The 18139-nt window shown below is 41.0% G+C and overlaps 1 protein-coding gene across 3 annotated transcripts in view; it reads left to right on the top strand.

Annotated features, from left to right (window-relative positions):
- The window catches only part of enox2 (ecto-NOX disulfide-thiol exchanger 2), a 161703-nt gene that overhangs the window by 132793 nt on the left and 10771 nt on the right, over positions 1–18139 (top strand). For all 3 annotated transcript variants that reach the window (XM_086222046.1, XM_086222047.1, XM_086222048.1), the window contains 5 exons: positions 425–531; positions 5611–5725; positions 10888–11075; positions 13662–13802; positions 17692–17748. In XM_086222046.1, coding sequence (XP_086078172.1) covers positions 425–531; positions 5611–5725; positions 10888–11075; positions 13662–13802; positions 17692–17748 — 608 coding nt within the window. The remainder of the gene's footprint in view (positions 1–424; positions 532–5610; positions 5726–10887; positions 11076–13661; positions 13803–17691; positions 17749–18139) is intronic.

The raw sequence follows: 18139 nt of genomic DNA, 5'->3' as shown, positions 1-18139 counted from the left end.
AAATTACTTGGTTAAGTCATCCAGAAATTTGTATGATATTTCACTGGATCATTTAAACCAGAAGTAGCGGCGCTGCAGTGCTGAGGGCAGGAAGGAGCTGTTTGATAGAAACCAGTATATCAGGTATCATTTACATGTGTGAGAAGAATGTATGATTTATTTAACATATTTAAGTTGCTTGTGAGAACGCTCTGACACCCAACTACAAGATGATGCATTGGCATCAGCAGGTAAGTCAGAACACACACGCTCTCTCTCTCTCACACACACACACACACACACACACACACACACACACACACACAAGTTCTTTAGAGCCCTAGTTGACTCCACTTTCTCACTCCTCTGCTCCCTCCCACCTGCCCTCTTTCTCTGTCTCTCTGTCTCTGGATGGTCTCTGGTCCTTCCCTGCATCCTGCCACAGTTGAGCAGATTGTGTCTGTATTCCAAGCTGCTTCCAAACAAAAGGCATGGGACCATTTCTCCAAAGCTCAGCGCAAGAACCTGGACATGTGGCGCAAACAAGCAGAGGTTGGTAATCTCTGATTTCCCTGTTGTTAACATGATTTCTGGAAAATTAGACTTTATCCCATTTTGTTCTATACCTGTCTCCTTTGATACTTACATTAAAAAGTTCATTTCTCTACCGGTAGTTAAAGCTCTGTATACTCAAAGTACACCAAGAGCAGACATCACAGGTATAATCAGAAGTGAACAGTGCAGACTCCATATGACAGTAAGTACTTTGAATGTAGCAAGACTAAAGGCGAGGTGCCTCCTCACTTCAGCCAGATACCTAGGTCCAAACCTCTGCCCCCTCCTCCTACTCCCTTCCCTCCCCCATGAAGGGCCACAAGCCGCTGGGTGAGTGTCCATCTCTATGGGTGTCCAGAACACAGGTAAACATGTACTTTTTCCCTGTGCTTAAGAATCCACATTTGTGAGTGGATAATACAGAAGTAACATCTTGAGGCATTTACATTTGTATCCATTTTCAAATCTAACAACATTTTGTGCCATCTACTATCTGCTCCCCGTTTTCTTTCCCCAAATGGAACATTGCTTAGCATGATTATAGTGTGTATGCTATAATAATGGAGGACTCTGGAGTGAGGTGCAGTCCTGGGTCTAATGGAACATTAATGATCATATCTGATTGGTAAGTCTCCTTGAATCTCAGTATGAAAAATGTAAGGTGTGATTTAGAGTCCTGTACTAACACTCACACACACAGGCACACACACTAATAACAGACTCTTCTCTGTATCAGCAGCCATCAACTTGTAAAAAACATCATTTTGAAGGTAGGTGTTGTGAAGCAAAAAAATGTCACTCACATGAATGAAATTTAATAATAAAAAAGCCCCTCAAAAATTCTGTCAAGCTTGTAACGGCTATTGTTAAACTCTCTAAGCAGACGCTTGATGAGTAAGTACGAGGCTGGGTGACACGTGCGTACAGGCACACGCTTGAGTACATGCTAGGCTGCATGACGTCAGGAAAGACTGCTTGTTGTCTTCCTTTATGGTCTCTCAAGGACCAAATCATTGGAGAAAACTCTCCTCCACATATATCTGCGCTGTGGCAGGAAATGTTAAACTATCATGTGGATACCAGTGTGTTTTCATCAGGCCTCAGGGATCTGTCCATTCTTTTCACAGACTTCCTTTGCTGTACAAACACTGCACTCTCCAGGGAGTACAGCATGACCATAGTAGCAAGTGAAAGGGGACCATTGTGGGTGGAAGTACATCGTCATAAAAATTCTTCTGTCTATTTTTTTCCTCTTTTAGTTATTTTACACAAGAATAACTGTTAGGGATGGCCCTGAATTTCATTCAAAACTTGCTACGCCGTGCATTTTCTGTTTGTGTGTGTTGTGTGTGTCTCTGCGGCTGTCTGGCAGGGGTTAAATAAGCTAGTACACAACTGAGACTTAGCCCAGAATCAAAGCAGTGATAATGTGTGTGCAAGTGAGGTCACACACATCTGTTTAAAATAAAATCCTACTTAGGAGGATTCAAGTGAAAAGCGTTTTTGCAGACTGGCATGCTGAAATATATTATTATAATCTAAGTCCTCTTTCCCTTCAACAGGCTATTATTGCTTTAAAGCATGCAACCATACCAACTTTGGTCTCAGTCAGCATTGTTTCCTGGTGCAATGAGCTGCTGTTCTCAAAAAACAATCCATAAAATGACTGTTTTTACCGTACCTGGATGTTGCTGAGCCTAGTGGAACATTCAGCACTTTAATATCTCCCTTTCTGCAGTCAGTACAGTCCAGTTTTTTTTTTTGTTGTTTTTTTGTTTTTTGGCCACCTGAAAAATAATTGTTCTGTACCCACTGGCCTTTACCTTATCAATGTGTTATGGCTAACTTGTTCGGAAATAATTGCTGCTTATAATTCGAGCCCTCACACAGCAGCCTGAGCTTCCAGTTTGAGTTGTATTTCTGGCCAGAATTTCAGTTCAATATTTACTCTCGTTTTTTTTTTTTTTTTTTTTCCTTTTTTTTTTAGCTTTGATGTGGTTTCTACTGACTGAGGAAGTCTTGGCTTGCAAGATGTTTGAGTTTCCTCACCAGCGAGCGACACATTTATTTTGGCTTTCTGTCATTTACTGCTCAGCTGGCAGCCTGTCTGTATTGAAGACTGCTGCTTTTGTCACACATGAAGGGGTCATTTAACTCAACGACAGAGATGAGAGACCAAATAATGCATGTTTATTTTCATACTGATATATTGGCCTACATCAGAGGCCCTAATGTATAGATGTGGCAGCCACTGGCCGGCCTGAGTGCAAAGAGCATAGGCTAGTAAGTGCAGCTGCTCAAGGGTAGTTCTTCATCAAATAGGCAGCCTGTTTCACTCTCAGCCATATTGTATATTCAGTGTGATTCCCCGGCCTGAAGGTGAAATATGGAGGAGCTGCAGCTCCCAGGCCGAGTCAGGCAACAGCTTTCTCTCTCTCTAGTGGTTTTTATGTAGTGTGTGTGTGTGTGTGTGTGTGTGTGTGTGTGTGTGTGTGTGTGTGTGTGCGCACAGTAGGTGAGTGTGCGTGCAATGTGTTCCACACACCAGATGGTTTTGTGTCTGCATGAGCCTGTGTGTAGAGGACCTGTTTGACCTCTGCCACGGGCTCAGTCTGATAAAGTCAGCTGACAGATGCTAGCAAGTTTATTTACTGGGAGGCAGATTTTTGCTCCCTTTAGTTTATTATCAACACTTTTCAGGCTATTTATCAATTTGTGTTTCCAAAAAGAGAATTGTGTGTACATTTCTGTCTATACATAAACAACCGTGAACTGTGTATGTGTGATCTGTTCAAGTACGAAATATTGACATAGGTAAGAAAATGGAGATTTTCTTAGGGATCTATTGTTCAAGAGCATCATCTCAAATGTACCCATTTTAAATGGGAACTAGAATTTTCAGCATACATGGTAAAATACTGAGCCCTGTAAAATGAGCCTTTTTAAATTTCAGGGCAGTGATCACTCTTATTTATTTCTTCATGAAATTGTATTATAACTGGGCAGATATCACATCTCAAAGTTCTAATGTACAAAGTTTTCCATTTCTGCCTCTCAGGAACAGAAGAGGCAGATGCAGACACAGGAAGTTGTGGTCAGTACCACTGGACATTCTTCTGTTACCTCAGAACTCGACAGCGGGTTGTCGGTCCGTGCCCTTCGTGAGCAGTGCTCTTCATTCTCCTGTTTCATCAGACCTCTTAATGGCAACTCTGTACTAGGAAGACATGCTGTAATCACAGAGCAACTGAAACTGAGTCCCACTTACTTTCCTCCGACCACTTTATTAGGTATACCTGTTACACTGATGGTTACAGCGATGTTTCTCATTTTTCAAGCAACAAGGCAACAGAAACACATTTAGGTCTGATGGAACAACTGGGTTATTCTACCTTTTAAGACCTGATGCGATACCCACATCTTCATAAGTTATGTTTATTGATGTTTCTTTTAGATAAACACTCAGGCTTTAGTAAAGTACATTTTTGTGGATGATGCCAATTCTATCAATTCAAAGTATCTCAGAAAGATGTGGGTTACAGAAGGTCATTTACTGCTATGTCATACGTTCCTCCGGGGCTTTCTAGTTGTATAGGTTCATGTAGGTTATGTAGAAATGCTCAATAGGATCTACTGAGATTCAAACAAAGCACTGCAATGGGGACAAAGGTGATTTCACTGACTTCGAGTGTAACTGGCAGAACAGAATAGTTTTGAATATTTCAGAATGTTTTAGAGAATGATCAGAAAAAGTTTTAATATCTAATGAGCAGCGGTCTCTGAACAGAAATACCCTGCTGATGGCAGAGGTCAGAGAGGGATGGACAGACCTGTTTGAGTTGATAAAAAGTCAACAGTAACTCAAATAAGCCCTTGTTTCATCCAAGCTATGCTGAGCCTGCCTGCTCTGGTGATTTCTGATTATCAGATTAAGATGGTCAGATTTAGGTATTAACATCATGAGAGCATGAATCCATCCTGCCATCAATCAACAAATCAGCCCAGGGGATGTAATGGTGTGGAAGATATTTTCATGGAACACTTTAGGCTTCTTAATAATGCTCAACAGGGATCATCATGATGAGTATTATTGCTGACTGTGTTCATCCCCTCAGACACACATCTTCTGATGGCCCCTTTCAGCAATATAACACACCATTTCATGTCTGGTTTCTTGAACATAGCAGTGCGCTCAAACAGCCACGCAATCTCAGTCCCACAGTGCACCTCTGGGACAGGGAGGAGCGGGAGATGTGCTCATGAAGGTGCGGCACACGAAATCTGCAGCAAGTTTGGGATGATATTATGTCAAAATGGACCAAAAACTCAAAAGAGTTTTTGCAGCACCCTGTTGAAAACTTGTCGCTGCGCCTAATGAAGTGGCTGGAGAATATATGTACCACAAGGGCCCCTTTTGTTGTTTTTGCCTCAACAGAAACCTAGAAGATTGGATCTAGTTTACAGCTAATTTCACTGACCTTAATCTTGAAATCATTTTGAAAAACGCCCCTCGTTATTGGTCTCCAGATGGATCTAATCATGAGTGAATGTGAAATGAGACAGAGGTTTGGTATTTTTTTAGTTACTGCTGTTGTTCTATGTCCACTCAATTAGAATAAAACAGAGACAGGCACTGGATTTTGTGTTTCCTTGCTCTCGATCAGTGTTTCTGAGGTGACAGAGTGGTGTTGTTCTTGGTTTTAGCTACCATCATATATCTATCATGGCTGCATGGCTGTGCTGGGATTTTTATGTTTGTTTCCGATTTTTTTTTTTTAACCAAGAACAGTGAAGGATAAAACCATCAGGTCTGGCGGTCACTGCTATCTGCCCTTTCCCTGTGTCAAAGGGGAATTGAGCCCACGCGCAGAGATCATCTCTTCATCTTTATTCATCTGCACCTCTTTGTTCTCTACAGACTTAAGTTTTCCTTGAAACAAATGCTTCACATTAGCTCTGAAATCAAAGCGTTACCATACCAATGACCCCTCAGCACTAGATCAGCACCTTCCGTTATCTGCATCACCTCTAAGTGTTGGCAGTGTTCCTCACCCCACCTTTCCTTCTGTTTTCCAGGAGATTAGAAACATGCACAACGAGCAGTTGATGGGCATCAGGCGAGAGGAGGAGATGGAGATGTCTGACGATGACATGGAGGAGGCTCCTGACAGCAAGGACTCTGAGGACTCAGGTATGCATATGCATGCTCGTATTCTGTCCGTCAACATGACACCACACGCATTGATCGAGATCCCCAGAGGATGAACGGAGCGTTAAATCAGTGAGCGAGAGAGCTGTGTTTGACTGAAATGACTGTAATCATTTACTAAGCATCTGACAAGGCCATGAACAAATAAACGCAAAGGACACCAAGAGGCTGACATGTTGTACGCTTTACTAGGTTGATGTTGAACGATACTGCGAAGTGACATCCACCCTAGTGAATATTGTGTGTGTTTAAAGGCCGTTTTACACTGAGATGCTGCAATAATGCTGTTAAGAAGTCTGCCATCTTTTATCCACACAGAGATTCCGCCTTTGCAGGACTGGAATGGGACAAAAAAAAAGACAAATTTTGGCATTTAGGTCCAGACTGGCCCACTGCAGGCGACCCAGTACACCAACCATCCTCCAACACACCTGAATATACCAACCAAACAGTGGCAGTCATAGTATTTTATTTATTGTAATATAATAATAATAATAATAATACATTTTATTTATAAGGCGCCTTTCAAGGCACTCAAGGTCGCCGTACAACAGTTTAAAATAGATAAATAAATAAAATAAAACATGCACGATTTAAAAGAACAACAACAGAAGTCCCTAGGAGAGCACAAGAGAGGGCATTCAGCCATATGCCTGTCTAAAAAGGTGAGTTTTGAGATGATTTTTGAAGGTGTCAATGGAGTCAATGTTTCTGATGTCAGGAGGGAGGGAGTTCCAGAGGCGAGGGGCAGAGCAACTGAAGGCTCTACCCCCCATGGAGGTTAGACGGAAGGAGGGGACATTGAGGCTGATGGAGGAGGAAGACCTGAGAGACCGGGTGGGAATGTTGGTGTGGAGAAGGTCTGACAGGTATGAAGGCGCGAGGTTATGGATGGTTTTGAATGTATGGAGGAGGATCTTGTAGTCAATGCGGTGTTTTATGGGAAGCCAGTGGAGTTGATGTAGAACGGGGGTGATGTGACTGATGACAGGGGTTCTGGTGATGATTCGGGCAGCTGCGTTCTGGACCAATTGAAGCTTATGGAGGAGTTTGTGTGGGAGACCAAAAAGAAGTGAGTTACAATAATCCAGACGGGAGGTGACGAGAGAGTGGACCAGGATTGCAGCGCTGTTGGGAGTGAGAGATGGGCGGAGACGGTTGATATTCCGGAGGTGGAAGTAGGTGGTGTTGTTGATGTGGGTATGGAATGATAAGGTGGAGTCGAGGACGACACCCAGACTCTTAACCTGAGGGGAAGGGGAAACGGAGGTGTTGTCAATGGTGAGGGTGAAACTGGGATGCTTGTTGAGTGTGGATTTGGAGGAAATGAGGACTACTTCTGTTTTATCACTGTTAAGTTTGAGGAAGTTTGAGGTGAACCAGGATTTGATTTCCTGTAAACAGGCACAGAGGGAGGAGGGTGGGAGGGTGGAGGAGGGTTTGAAATATATTAGATTAATAATTCCACAATCTTGTTCATCACTAGAACAGTTTGGGAGTTTTTCAGGTTTTGTTTTTGAATTCATTTGTAATTATTTTTTGTTATTTCATGTCAGTAAACTGTAGATAGGGTCAAGTGACGTATAATAACAGTTGCTCACTGTACAATCCGATATGATTTACAAACTGGAAAACTGTAAATGTATTTGGGTGGGAAAACAGTGCCAACAATGTAGCCCACGCAGAGTCAAAACAATTCATCCTCCTTTCCCTCCACCGCCATCGTCCAGCTGAGGAGCTCGGACAGCAAACAAATCCATCACGTTGTTAAAGGTTTGGTCCATCTGCCTAAAGGGCCGGTCTGTTTTTGTCCCTTCGTCTCTCCACGCCCTTTCTTCCTTTAAGTTAGTAACTCTTCTGCCTGCTCAGAGGTGGAACAGTGTGAAAACTTGAAAAGGCTGCGTAAAAGGGGGCAAAACATAGTTGCTGTAATGCTGCCCCACTGTGTAATTTTAGATAGCAGGCTGGCATTTGACAATCAGAGGCGTTTTACACCATCCTCCAATGCCACTTCTCCCCTTTGCACACACACACACACACACACACACACTGACTCGACTCTGTGACGACCTCCACTGCTTAACAGCAGGACAACAATGCCCCCAATCTGTCTTTGAGCATTTTATACAGAATAGTGAGGCGAAATATTCCTGCACTGAACTGGCTGGGTAAAAGACACTAATGTATGTGTGATTCTGTCCACACCTGCCGGCTGCCAGCTCTGTTCAGATTAGGCTACCTCTGAAGTGCCATAATCTTCTAGGTTTCTCCACTGAGGAGTCTGTTTGTGTTTGCTGAAGCAACAAAAACTAACGACGCTGCTAATCTCCCATCCCCCATTATGATAACCCATAAGTCTTGCGCAGTCATCAGTGCAACGTGTTGCAACAGTCACCACCATGTAAGGTCGGCTCTCCTCTCGTTTTTGTTCCTCACTGCTGCTTGTTGTTATGCCGTCTCCATCTCCCCCTCTTGCCTTTTAATCATACTGATCTCTGCAGTTTGCTAATAGGAGAGATTCTCTAATCAGCATGTAAATGTATGTAAATACAGTCATCAGCGCAGCCCCTTCTCTCATGGAACCCTGCTATTTAGTTATCAGTAATCAGCTTGGCTGTCAAAAACCTGTCATTTCTCTCCGTGCTGCATGATTGGCTGAGGTGATGGGTGTTAATGTGCCACTTCTTAGTATTTGTGTTAACAGGCTGACTGTTACAGCCCCTTTACTCACTGACCTTTAAACAAAAGGGCAGGTATACATGTCAGCCAGCCTCACTGGAAACACCTGTGTAATGACTGGAGTCTTTTAAGAAGCGAATTGATACTGTGCATGAGGCTCATGTACAGAATAGAAAGCGAAGGAGCCGCTGTTGTGCATGTGTGTTTGTGTGTGTGTCTTCGTGCACGCACGTTCATGGATACCTGCAGGTCGATAGCACTGCCTGTTACGTAACTGAAGGGGAATTGCTCAGAACCCGTCCAAGCGTTTGACATCACCTCACACCAAGTTGATGAGGCTCTCAGATCAATACTCCTCTCACCTCAAACCTTCATTTTGTTGGGTGAAAAGTACAAGCAAACACATGGAGCTCTCTCTCTCTCTCTCTCTCTCTCTCTCTCTCTCTGTCTCTCTCACACACACACACACAGTTAATTAACACTGCCAATGGTCCTCCATGATAGACTGCAAGCAACACTCATGAACACCCGCAGAAAACAGAGCGAGATGTGCATCATGCACACACTCACAGGATGCAGCTTATCTCCTCAGTCCAGTCAGTGTTTTGCACTTTTCCAAAAAGGTTCCCCTCTAGGCCCACAGGAGCAGCTGATAATACCGGACATCTCTGCAACTGAGCAGGTCTCATATAATAACTCGCACTGCCTCCTCTCATTGCTCAGTGGGTCAGTTGAGTAGTGAGGAGAGAGCTAGGGGACAAACACAATGTCCTCTAATGTTTGACAAATTTTTACCTTCAAATTCTCAATCAGCCACTTAATAAAAGTTGCTACTTGAACACTTGCTGACAGTTTTGACAATCCTGTTTAGATTTTCTGTGTTTGTGCTCCTCTCGCTGGTTTGAAGTGGGTGGTGTTGAGAGCTTTTTTTTCTTATGCTTCCAGGAAGCTGTCATTCAAATATGATCAAACTGCACCCGTGGTCCTGATGAGGCAGATTAGATGAATGATTGAGTGTTTAGCTCCTAATCCATATTGCCCAAGATGTTTGACACACTTGGAAATATATCTGTGGGCTTTTTTTGTGCATCAAACATCTCAAGCGGTTTGATTTGCCTGGAACACTCAAAAGCTTAGAGAAAGCCTGCATTGTGTTGATTTCTGATTATTAATTTAATTTCCGTCAGACTAGGCAGGGGAAGTGCATTGCTGCATCTAAAAACAACACATTTGGTCTTTGCAAACGGAAACAATGTAGCTGTTTGTCTGCATATAAAGTGAGGAAGTGAGATCAAATCACAGGTGGTCACCTGAGATGCATCCTAATGCCGAGTGTGACGTACTTGCTGGACGGATCAGATCAGGGCCTGTGTTTTTCTGGATTTAAAATTTAAGGTGCGTAACACACGTCAAAAGTTATTTTCCCAGGCAATAGCAGGTACCCCTCTAAATAAGTAATATATCCAAGAGTTAAATATACTTTTTATGTTACCAAAAAATATTTAATATTTCTGGCTTTTAATTCAGCTCAGTTTAAAAATGCAGACAAGATCTCTTTTTTTTCTGAAATGCTCTGTCCTGTAGGAATGAGCAGTGATATTTTTACCAGCCGAAGTCTATCATGAGGATTTGTGTCATTCTGTGTTTCAAATAGAGATGCAATGGCATCTGAAGATGTTTTTTTGGAAAGGCACAGATAACAAGATGGAAACAGATAATTCTCTTATTCCGAAAACTGTAATTTCTTTTTTTGGGGGGTGGAGGGGCTCAGTTGAGCTTCTCCTCACTGATGCAATTCCGATGAGCAACGCGGTTCGGTGTACATCAACAGACCGAGCTTCCAGCAGTCACACTTTTCTCCTCCACAGCACTGAACACAACTATCTGAAACAATGATTTCAACACCACAAACCTAAAGGTCCTGTCAGGATGTATTCAATTCTTTCAACCAGTATTTTTGAGGGTTTTTAAACAGATAGCTTGCGATGTGTGAAGTTAACGTTAGTTTAGTTGAGAAGGAATTCCCGTCAAAAGCCACACCCACTTTCAGTCCACTATCTGATCATTTCAAGGTTGAACAGAAACTGATGCCTGACGACATCATGTTACACCCAAAGTTTCAAAAGATTCTTGAAATGTTGAATGCCGTGAAACTGAGCTCCTCTCTTTTACCATTATGCTTGGATTTTGAAAGGCTTTAACGCTAACCCTGCAATTTTTGACTGTGTCTTTGTGTTCTGAGTGTTCAATCAAAGTAACAGAAGAACAGACGAAAGAACGTATTTGGTTTCATCGAAACAGATACAGAGCCAGGTCAGGGGCAACTGGAGAGCTGGGGATCAAATATGTAACGGACACCCAAGAGGAATTTCTTGTGGTGATTTCTCTAGTGGCTGAAATGACCCAGCGGTAATTAATCATCACTGTTCTTCATATTCACCTCTGTTTATGTTTGACCTCTGTAGGTGTTTCCCAAGCTGAAGCCTTGAAGGAAGAGAACGACTCCCTACGCTGTCAGCTTGATGCCTACAGGAATGAGGTGGAGCTGCTCAAACAGGAACAGGGCAAGAACCAACCGATGCGGAGTGAGGAGGACAACACACACTCTCAGCAGCTCAGCTTCCTGCAGCAGGCTCTGCAAGGCATGCAGAAGGTAGTGTACACACAAACCCACATGTATACACACAAATTTACAGACATGTTTTCCAGTCATCTGTCCAACAGAAGGTTTAATCTCCTCTGCTTTACCGTTGTGAACCTTGTTATTTTTTCCAGATCAAGGTCGTTCAGGTTACACTGTTAAATTTCCCATGCAGGATAAAAAAACTTGACTGTCATTTATTTATGATGCAGCACTTAAAAAGAAAAGTAAACACTGTTTGGTAACAAGATGAAAAGTGCTGCTGTCTGGAGCAGCTGTTAGTCTTGTATGAAGAGTGGCTGAAAAAAAAAAAGATATTTACAGGTTTACTTTGGTTATAGAAAAGCTTATACATTGTTGGACTGTTTTTTTGTTTTTTTTTTCTTGTGTTTTGTGCTAAAAGTCCATTGGAACGATCCCCAGGCTATAAAATAATAATGTCAGGCTTGTCTATTCAGAGAAAGATCATGTCAAGTTTTTTTTTCCTCTTTGAATCGTTAAGGTTGCTTCTAAGGCCTCCTCAAGCTTTCATTTATGAATTGCAGCTGTTCCTCTGGTGTGTGATTGATGATAACATTGGTGAAATGAAACAATCACCACCCGCAGTTCAAGATCCAAATACGAATGAATGAAAAAATTAATAACATTAAAGCCGTGATGTATGTGTTCATGTCTCTACGTGTCGTGTGTGGAGAAAGCGAGGCCAATCATATATGATGGTACAATCAAATGAATTGTACACTGGGAAACTAATCACATGTATTAGGTTTCGATCTATAAAAAAGAAATTTGGTTTCAAGTTAATTTTTGTCGTTGAAAACGGCAGCATAGGAAACACCTCAAAGCCCTTGTAGTAGCAGCTGTGGTTTGTTTGATTATGAATCATTTAGATTAGCACACAAGCCAAAAAAAACAAAACTATACATTTGGAAATAGACAATATTCCCACAATAATTCAAAAATTTTCAGGGAAAAAAATTAATTCTGGACTGACACAGAATAGATCCAGTTGGTGATGAAGATTTACTGAGAGAAGAATGATGCTGAAAAGCTGCTCAACAGATGCTAAACTGCACAAAACACACACAAATTAGAGGCTGCACAAGTTACCAACACTTCCTGGTTACCACCTAGCAGTCACTTAGTTAACTCTCTTTTTGGCAGCTACTTTGACTTCAGGTTGCTTCCTTTCTACGTTGTAAACAAGTGGCCATTGTCCCCTCTCATGAGGGGTCATGAGATCATTTCTAAGTGGGTGGTTTAAAAAAAAAAAAAAGTGGTGTGAAGAATATAATTTGACTGCCTGCACTCAAGGAGACGAATGTAAACTGAATAAAAGCTGTGTTTTTGTCCAAGGCCTGCAGGACCGTAAATCCATGTTGTTTTAATCTCTCATGTTTACTGTTTTCACACTGTTAGAATGCATTTCTTCCCGTTATTTTTGTTGTAGGTCTAAACAGGCTTTCTGTGACGGGGCGGCTTTTCCATCTATTCATTCTCTATACTGCTTTTCCGAACGGTTCACCCTGGACGGGTCGCCAGTCTGTCACAGGGCCATCAGGAGCAATTAGGGGCTCAGTGTCTTGCTCAAGGATGCTTCAACATGGTCACCGGGGGAAGTGGGGACCGAACCAGCAACCCTTCGATTGCAAGACTGCCACACTGGGCAGTTATTAAAATAAATCTAAAACAAATTGAGAATCCTAAAATGGAACTTATTGTTTTGTCTGTTGGGGGGAATGTCCAGGGATGTGGGTGCATGTAGGGGCTATGGACACAATTGTAGTTAATCTTGGGGGGGGGGGTCATGACTCTGAAAACAACGTGAACCACTGTTCTATACAACAATCCCTCCAATGCCCAAACCCTGTAAATCTACTTCAAAAATTTTAAATGAGTACTAATCGACTGAGTCTCATCAGTCCTAATTTATCGAGCATCACAGGTAATAAAAATAATGATTGATTCATGTTTAGAAGAGGGGAAACCATTAAGAGCCCTGCTGTTCATTTTTGCTTGCAGACAGTAATAACTATTCCAATTTATGTCCCTTATGGTGCCTTTGTGAAAAAACTTGGTGAAGGGATTAAATGAGTTGGAAGCCGCTGAAATTGGATACCTCTCCTTGCCAGGGTCTGCATGTTGTATCGCACAAATATTATCAGCATGTTCTGTCTCCTCTTTGTGAATTATACAAAAGCACTCAACTTGTAGTTTCGCTGATGGAAATTTTCTGGATGTAAAGACCCCCTGCAACTCTCAGACTCTCTTTGTTGAAATTACCTCAGCAGGGGGTGAATCTTTTCATCTGTGTTTAGCGGATAACTTCAGAGGACAAACCTGAGATAAATATACAATATTAAGGTTTTTTTTTTTTTTTTAATCAAATACAGTTCTTACCCAAAGAAAGAATGAAACCAAAGTGAGTTTTCTTTTTCTCATACTGGATTTCTTGTATGCGTCATTTTTAAGGTTAATGTTAATGTTCGCTCAAGGAAATATTTAGTAGATGTTTTCAATCAAGTTCTAAACATTTTAACAGATTGTTAACTGATCTGCCCGATCCTCGTCACATTAAAATTGATTTTCCTTTTGCAGCAACTGCTAAAAATGAGGGAAGAATTAAAGCAGCGGGAGTCTGACCTGGAGAAGAGTTTGGAGGACAAACAGCAGCTGAAGAACCAAGTCCAGAACCTCAAGGAAGGACTCCAAAACCTACAGAACGCACATGCAATGCAGGTAAGTTGCCAGCTGGGTTTCCTGAGTAAAAAGAGGGAAAGAATCAAAGAGAGACGTCGTGGTTTTTCCTAGTATTTCATAGGTTCATTTGTAATTTACTCTTTGTTGAAAGGTGACAAGAGCCTGATTTGTTGTCTGAAAGACAGAAATTACTTCATGACGTCTCACCATATAACAGCAAATCCAGAGACAAAATTATAATTAAACTAAAGGGCAGATTGTGGTAGTTTTGGTTCAAGGAAATAACTCAGTAATTCAAATTTATTTGTAAACTCATTAGATGTCTCATATTGGCTATTTGACTGCGTGGCCACTGCCTACCACAGTGAGACTGACAATTTATAACTCCAATCAGTTTTCTAGTGTTTGAGTTTTCCTCCCGGGGAGCATCATTCACTCTCCTTTTAACTGAGTAAAATTGACTCTTACATTACTGATTTAATGTTCAGACTTTCAGGCTTTAAGTGGCTCAGTAAAAGTAGTTTCTTCTCTTCATTTAACTTCTATTATTCAATACGATATAATGCACCATCGAAAAAACATATTCACCCAATGATTGCAAGATGAACTATCATCCCTTTGGTCCATTTGTTTTCCATTGTCCTTCCTCGACTGTTTGTATTGAAAGGACAGTTATTGATTAAAGGAGATTTATTCATTTTTTCCAGAACGGATGTAAAACACGTACTTTTGAATTTTACATTTTTACATTTTAGTGTGCCTGGATAGTTTTCCTTTTCATTCTGTCTTATCCATGTTTTCCAAGAGCAAACAACACAGCTTTTAGTGCTTTTAGTTTTATCTGTTTTTCAAGAGTCAAACATTGTTCCTTTGAAAGTCTATTATTTGCTGTGTAATTGTTGTGGTTTGGACAGCATCTATTTGAAAATGTCCTCTTTGGCTATGGAAATTTAAGAACTCTAAATCTTGTACCACAAACTGTTGGAATTGAAATAATAAGATTCTCTCATTTGAGAGGCTCTGCCTTATGGTGATGTCACGGGGTCTCTGGATGTGGGTCAGAAGATTAGTGACTCTGTATTTCACTGCCACATTTTGCATAAAAATCTTCCTCCTTAGTCCCAAACTCATTCCATAGTTTAGAAACTTTTAGAGGTGTGTTGTCTATTTGTTTTCTGTCTTTCAAGTTTTGAGGAAATGGAGAGACAGCAGTGAGCGGGGGAGCATTTGTTTAGTTTGAGTGAGGGAGTGGGCGTTATGTCACTCACTGAAATAGACAGCGGTGCAGAAAAATGGAACAAAATAAACAGCATTTTGTTGATGCCAAAAATTAAACATATGGCCATCACATCAAGATGTATCTAAAGGCTAAGTTCCTGCTTCTTGCCTGTCTTTAGCAACAGCTAAAACATGAGATCCTGTTGTACATCAAACAAACAGTAATTATGGCGTTAAGTCAACAGCACAAGTATACACTTGAAATCACTGCATTTCCTCTCAAGATTGCCAGACAATTTTTTTTTTTCCCACTCCGCTATAAAAAGCATGTTTTCATTGCAAAAGCCAGAAATCTTATTAATTTCCAGACTGGAATTATACTGAAGATGGTTATCCAATATCCAGTTGTTTCCTTATTTGTATGCAGAAGAGAATTTATGTGTCATTGACCACAAGTGGCCCAATCCTTCCTGAAGCTTTTGTTCTTTGGGTGTCACATGAAGCAATCATTTAGTCTGAACTGACCATGAATCAGTAACTACGCATCAGCATGTACACAGTCTGATCGCCAGTCGCGCTATTATAAAACTGTTACACAACGCCACATCATCAGTTCAGGCAGATAGATTATTCAACTATCCCAGTATCTCATTTGTTGAAACATGTTTTACCCAACAAAGCTGTCATTTATTGATTAGTGATGAGGTATATTGCTAAACACATCGCACCAACACCCATAATTTTATAACAGTTTCAAGAGCTATTTTTCTCTGTAAGACACATCATGTTTACTGATGTTTCAGGTGTTCTCCCATATTCCCAATATTCCTGTGTTAATGTTTGTTAATGTTCCTTCTGGCTCAGTTTAATGAGAGGAAGAGCTGTCATTAAAACCAGCCTCAGGTTCAATAGCCTATTAAATTGGATAATAAAACAAACGAAAGGCTTTCAATCCAGGTTAGAAGCTGCTCCATGTGTTGTCCATTCGCACCAATCAACTTCAGCTTCTATATAGCTAATTTGCAAATGGATTTCCTCCTTCAGATCAACTAGAATGACAAAGATGTCAATAACACGTTAATGGGGATGAGTTTTATGTTGCCACAACTGTGAAGTCTGAGAAATACAGTAATTAAATTCCCGCTTATGGATAAACATGAATCGTGAGAGGCAGGCTCATTAAAAGTAAGACAAAGAAATCCAATTTTGGGTGGTGGATTCTCTAAACATTAGTTGTGGAGTGATTTGTCATGTTGACAAGATCTGTTTATGCAATCAATCCGTCTTTACTGGACCAGTCACTGTCCCTCTGTTTACTGCACATTACTGGATTGACAGAAACACACCGTTTTTATTATCTCAACAAACTACATCATAACGTTTTCCATGTGTATGCTATTACAGCCATTTTCCTGTAACTGTGGGTACAGGTAGTATGAATAAATGTGTCGTTTTCTAATTTCTATCTGTACGAAAAACTTGTGGAGTCCCTCAAGGGTCAGTTGTCGGACCTCTGCTATTTAATCTTGATATGCTCCCACTAGATGGTATTAGAAAACGTTATGTGGTCTTATCACGTAAGTTGGGATCACACACACACACACACACACACACACACACACACACACACACACACACACACACACACACACGTCTATAAATGAAGAGAAGGTGTGAAGTCTCCATAACAGTCTGTCTGATAAATTAAAACCAAGCTAGAAAGCCCTGTGTTATCAGACAGAACACAGGGGTGACAAATTTCAGTTGTCACATTCACTCTATAAGATAATCAGCCTTCTACCATCTTAAAATATTGCAAGGATCAGATGCTTGATGCCAAAATATGATGTAGGGAACCATGTACATGCATTGATCTGCAGCAGGCTGGATTACTGCGACAGACTGCTCACAAGTCTGTGTGAGACGGCAATCAGAGAGCCTCAGCTGAGCTGGAACGCTGCTGTCATAACTCCACTTACTCAGAACACCTCTCACTGCTAGTTTCTTAAAGATCAACTTCAGTTTATCGACTTCCTTTCTTCTCCCTGAACCTCAATCTTCATGATTACTGGATATTCCCAATTTAAATGTGGTGAAGCTGCATGTTTGACACTACTCTGCCCAAATTTGGAACAGAATGCTACACATGTGAGGCTGGAAACAATGTTAACAACTTTTCAATCCAATCTAATTAATCTATTAAATATTTTTTTTATACATGTTCTCACAGTTGCGATCCTTGTACTATTTTTTATCATTTTATTCCTTTCTAGGGACTTTCTATTGATATATTTGTTTTTACACAGTTTGTTCCCTTTGTCATAATCTCCTTTATTTTATGAAGTGTTTTGAGTTGTATTGTCAGAAAACTGTGCTTTATAAATAAATTGTTTTGCTTTGTTTAATTTGTTGTCACTCATCTAACCAGCTAACCATTTGTGTGTCGAGAGTTCTTGGAAATATATTTGCTCAAACTCTTGCATTGTTTCAAATTCTTTGCGCCAATTTGGACTGGAAAAAAAGTTAATTACAACCACATGAGGATAAGTCTTCAAGAGCCTTCAAAATCAGCACATTTATGGATGTTCTGCTAAATTTTTTAATTTGTATGTTTTTTCACACCATGTTGTTTGCAACCATGCTGCCCGTCTATATTAGCACTTCGCCAGTCTCTCAGCTTCATTTCTCACGTGTTTCTAATGTGCTGCAGCTGGAGATGTCGAAGCAAGATGAGAGAAGCAGCGAGGAGGTCGCTAATCAGACCAGTGTAAGTGTGTGTGTGTGTGTGTGTGTGTGTGTGTGTGTGTGTGTGTGAGTGAGCCCCCTCCCCAAAAAACGCCTCTGTGTTTTTGTGTTCTCATTGTCACTTGATCTTCATCTTCCTCCTCCTCTGATTTTCCTCTCTAAACTCTTCCAGTGACATGTCTCATCATTACATGCCAATCCAGTTCCCAGTTACTTTATTTGTCATTGAATAAATCATCCGGACACAACTGGGCTGGGAAATAAAGTCACAAAGTCCAAATGGCTTGCATATGTCTACACACCCACACAGATAAACACACACAGGCTGGATGTTATGGATAGATTAAAAACAGACAAAGGCCCACAGGCATGCCACACCAGGAGTGGAAATAGTACACACAATACTATGTAGG

Source organism: Aulostomus chinensis, chromosome 13 (assembly GCF_037954235.1).
Source record: "Aulostomus chinensis isolate RoL2024-O1b breed Wild chromosome 13, RoL_Achi_v1.0, whole genome shotgun sequence".
In the NCBI taxonomy this organism is placed as follows: domain Eukaryota; kingdom Metazoa; phylum Chordata; class Actinopteri; order Syngnathiformes; family Aulostomidae; genus Aulostomus; species Aulostomus chinensis.
Note: the sequence above shows the minus strand (reverse complement) of the source record. Positions and strands in the feature narration are given on the sequence as shown.